General features: G+C 27.8%; 1 protein-coding gene across 1 annotated transcript; it reads left to right on the top strand.

Annotated features, from left to right (window-relative positions):
• Positions 1 to 337: 337 nt before the first annotated feature.
• Positions 338 to 774, top strand: LOC145105759 (uncharacterized). The gene is made up of 2 exons (XM_079042834.1): positions 338 to 660; positions 705 to 774. The coding sequence occupies exons 1-2, from the start codon at positions 338 to 340 to the stop codon at positions 772 to 774; spliced, it is 393 nt and encodes a 130-aa protein (XP_078898960.1).
• Positions 775 to 4,907: the final 4,133 nt, after the last annotated feature.

The following is a 4,907-nucleotide window of genomic DNA, read 5'->3' as shown; positions in this document are numbered from 1 at the left end:
TGTCTTATCTAAAAAGACTATTTTGCCCTTGATTTTTTATTTTTTTTTAAATAAAAGACAATGTTGTCATCTTCGTCGTCCAACTCGACGGCTCAAGAGAAGCGTTATTTGTCGGTGGTGCAAACAATGACATCAATGTTCTAGACCAGTCGCCGGTATTCAACGACATTTACCTTGGAAAGTCGCACGATGTACATATTTAAGCAAACAATGTAGCATATAAGCGCGGGTACTATCTTACTGACGAGATATATCCTACCTTATTTATTTTTTTGAAATCGCTCACATGTCCGAACGACGAAAAAGAAAAAAGTTTAAAAAGGCACAAGAGACAACTATGAATGACATCGAGAAAGCATTTGGTGTACTCAAGAGGCGTTGGCAAGTACTAACAGTCGGGGCACCGTCATATGAAGTGAAAAGGTCTAACCATGTAATGTACCTATGCATCATATTACATAATATGATTCTTGAAGACGAAGGAAGAGCGATATGTCGATACAACGAAAACGAAGTTTTGCAAAATGACGAAGGAGTAGCCGTTGGTACGCAAGAGTATATGGCAAATAGAAAAGAAGTATATGATCGCGACATTCATCACACCCTTCGTGCAGATTTGGTGGAGCGTGTTTACAGGGCTCATATTCAGCCATCAACAAAGTATTGACACGATGATTTGTTTGGTGAATCAAATGAGGATTCAGATATGTTCGTGACAGCGCGGGCGATGACTCCGGTAACGATGACGATGACGAGGACGACGATTCTGAGTGAAATATTTTGTTTTTGTTTTTTTTTTTTTGAATTCAGATATTCAGTATTCTTAATTATGTTTTTTAGGTTGTGTTTTCTTTTTAATATTTGTTGTTTTCTAGTTGTTTTATTTTTTATTTTTTTTAATATTGCTTTTTTATGTAATTTTGACTGAATAAATGAAGTGTTTTTAATTTTAATTAATTTTTATGTTTATTAATCATTTTTAAAAAATTATATTAATTTTTTAAATTATAAATCTTTAAGTTAATTATTTTTATTTAAAAAAAATAAACGTGAAAGATGGTCATTTCTTAGGTAAAAGAAAAACTAATGTAACAATCAAAAAGTATAAGATCCTTCTCATACACATATTCGGGTCTAGGTAAGGTAAATCTGAATGGGGCTACCAGAAAGCCGGTCTGCAAACATATTAGCCCCAGAAGGACTCATTCGACATAAGGACGCCAGGATAGCAATGAGTCCCCACTTGCTAAAAACATTATAAAACTGGACAAAATGTAGACATTTCTTGTTTTAAATTTAGAAAGACATAATACTCACCTACTACTTATGAACATGATGATATCGTTTTTGTTGTTTTCCGGCGTACCAATTTGTTCGAAGATTGTGTACAAATTGATTTCTACTTTCATTTACAATGACAAATTAAATATCCTCCTACTTTTTGTTCCTACATATCATACTACCCAATAAAATGATAACATGTGTAACATTTAATGTTTATTTAATGAAATTTAATGATAATTTAAGATACTAATATGACACATGTCATCATTTAAATGGATAGGAGGATTGATAGGATTAAAAGGTAGGAGAATATTTAATTTCTCTTCTACAATTAAGCCCATAAAAAGTTTGTTACACTTAGCAAGAATCTTTGATATTTATACAAGTTATTTAGTTATAGCATTTTCATCAGTTCTAAACATAAAAGAATTCTAGAAATTTCATTTTCAGCAGTTCTAAACATAAAAGAATTCTAGAAATTTCGAGTTGTAGCATCTTTTTTATGTTAGAAACGTTTTTCCTCATACGATGACACTTGGATTTGTGAAAAGACCGATAGACAACTACATTTGGTTTTATTATTATATTGTAATATATTGTAATTCGGTGGATATATATATATATATATATATATATATATATATATATATATATATATATATATATATATAATAAAAAACGTTCGGCGTTAACCAATCGGTGGACTGGGGTTAATCAATTAATGGGCTATATGGGGATTAATCGGGACCTATTATTTGTTAATTCGTTGAATTTCCAAAAATTAAATATGACTAATATCATAACAAAGTTCGTAAATATCAGTAATATTATAATAAAATATGTTAATATAATTAATATAACCCTAATCATTCCTCAAATGGTTTCTATTAAGATAGAACTTCTTCAAAATGTTAAAATTTCATCATTTTCTAGCGCTTCATTTAATTTGTAGGCATGGATTAATCGTTAGGTCTCTCTAATCGGTCGGGTAGCGCCTAGAGATTAATCGGGATCTAGGCGAGATTTTTATGATAGTGATATATATATATATATATATATATATATATATATATATATATATATATATATATTGATAGTGAAAAGTTCAATAGAGAACCATAATTATTGGTTTTTAAGAAACCAAATCTTTTTTTCAATTTCTAGAGCTTATTCTTTATCGAAAAAAAAATCTAAAAATATCTAAATTCATATATTAACATTGTGAATGTGAAAAATATTTTTCGGATTCACCGTGTGAATCCGGATTCACATTGTGAATTTTCAAAGATTCACATTGTGAATTTGACGTAAAAAAAAATCGAATTTGATATCATTGGAAAAAGGATAAAAAGTTATGAATTTCTGTATTTGTAGTTTTTTTTTAATAAAAAATAAGTTCTAAAAGTTGAAAAAAAGATTGGTTCATTGGTTCCTTGGTTAATTATGGTTCTCTATTGAACCTCACCTTATTTTATATATATATATATATATATATATATATATATATATATATATATATATATATATATATATATATATATATATATATTGAGTGGAGGTAGTTAGTAAATTTATATTTTATCAACATATGCTTTTTAATCGAGAGAGTTTAGAACATCCACAAAGTGGTATTTTTAGAGTTTTTTTTAGTTAAAATTTAAAAACAAAAGTTGTATCCTTCGTAGAAGTGTTTATTATTATTATTATTATTATTATTATTATTATTATTTATTTTTTTATATTTGTTTAGCTATATTTATACAATATTATTTTTCATCCCACTATAAATATAATACCTATCTAATTAGCCTAATAAATGGATAACATTATAATTTATCTAATAAAGGATATAATTGTTGGAAAATAACCCGTTAAAGTTATCATCAACCTAATTTTTTAATGTTGTGACATGTTTTGTAATTATATTGCATTTCGTAACATTGTCTATAATAGCATGACGATTGATGAATACAAAGAATTATATATGCATAATATGATGGATATGAATTTGTCTATAATTTGAAAAACTAAATAATATGGTTCTAATAAATTACCTATAAAGTGCAATTATGATAAATAAAATAAACACATAAGTAAATGGGAGATACCGATAAGAAGACATAGAACGATGTTTCCTTCTTAGATTATAATCTCCTTATAAACACATTTATGATTATGTGTAACAATTTATCAAGAACTTAATATATAAAACATCATTACAGGAAGTGAAAAGAATCAATATGACATTGTCTTCATAAAAAATTATCAGTACCAATTCTTCATTTTTGATTCAATGTTCATTAAGTAAATGTAAAAATCATGGGATTATGTCTTAATATCAACATCCGGTTTAGAGCCAATGTTCAATTTAATTTTTTAAGTCCTTATTTCTGTTTTAAGTGTTATCAAGATAATGATTCCAAAAAAAATTTACTTTTATGAATACTAAACTTCATAATGCCTCTACAAATTAACTTTTATTAAAAATATTTGGAGATTTGATTCTTGATAATTGATGCGTTTGAAAGTTCATAATAAAATTACTTGTGTACTTGACGCTTTTTCATCTACTTTTTTTGAATGCCTCCAAAGCCCCCATCCCTTTCTTATGTTGAATTTGTGCAATGCCAAATAAAGAACCAAAAACTGATGGTTTTTTTTTTTTCCAAACCATAATAACTTAATAAGATTCGACCACTGATTAGAGAATCTTAGTTTGCTAATTTAATCCACCTACAGATTGAAGAAGGAAACTAATTTATGATGCCAACTAATGTGATTGATTATGTTTTCCCAAAAATTTTAATTTTCCTTTCCTTTCCTACAAAACACAAACAATCTCATCAGCAGTAAATTTAACGCCCTCCCCCCCCCCCCCCCCCCCCCCCCCCAAAAAAAATAAATAAATAAATAAATAAAATAAAATAAATAATAATAATAATAATAATAATAATAAAATTAAATGAATGATTGCAATAGGCCAATAGTCTTAATCATAGTCATGAATAAAAAATTTGTTTTAATACTCGAGTTTAATAAACAAACCACCTGTATGCCTTCATGTTACTACCAATTATGTTATATAACCTTCATGTTACTACCAATTATGTAATTCTATATATATTAAATCTAAAGGAAGTTAGCAATAGTAACTTTTATGTATTTAGGTTTTTGCCACAAATGTTTAGTGAATTTGACACTTTTAGTTCTTCAAAATGAAAACTTTTACAATTTTGTGTTTTGATTAAGTTTTTGTGCTTTTAGGGTTTTGCCACAAATCTTTAGTAACTTTGACACTTTTCGTCCTTGCAGTGAAAAGTTTTATATTTTGGTGTTTTTGCCACAAATCTTTAATGAATTTGACACTTTTCGTCCTTATAGCCAAAACTTTTACATTTTGACATAAAAACCACAAAAAACATCCTTTAGAATTTTGCCACCATATTTTCTCAACTTTGGCAACTTTCACATTATTGCCACAATATTTTTGGATTTTCTCCACCAGTCTCCCTTCTTTTGGTTGTCGTACACTTTAGACATCTAATTTTAGGGGTTGTCGACTTTCTCTCCTATTTCCAGTGATTTGCACTTTCAGCACGTATTTTTTAAAGTTTGCCGATTTT

The sequence above is a fragment of the Lactuca virosa genome, chromosome 4 (assembly GCF_052849685.1).
Source record: "Lactuca virosa cultivar CGN04683 chromosome 4, Lactuca_virosa_CGN04683_v6, whole genome shotgun sequence".
Lineage (NCBI taxonomy): Eukaryota > Viridiplantae > Streptophyta > Magnoliopsida > Asterales > Asteraceae > Lactuca > Lactuca virosa.
The sequence above is the reverse complement of the archived record's forward strand: the minus strand, read 5'-3'. Positions and strand labels throughout refer to the sequence as shown.

Coding starts and splice junctions, on each gene's coding strand:
- LOC145105759 (XM_079042834.1), top strand. CDS start 338: ATGAATGACATCGAGAAAGCATTTGGTGTACTCAAGAGGCGTTGGCAA. Junction 661..704: donor CATATTCAGCCATCAACAAA/GTATTGACACGA, acceptor ATGAGGATTCAG/ATATGTTCGTGACAGCGCGG.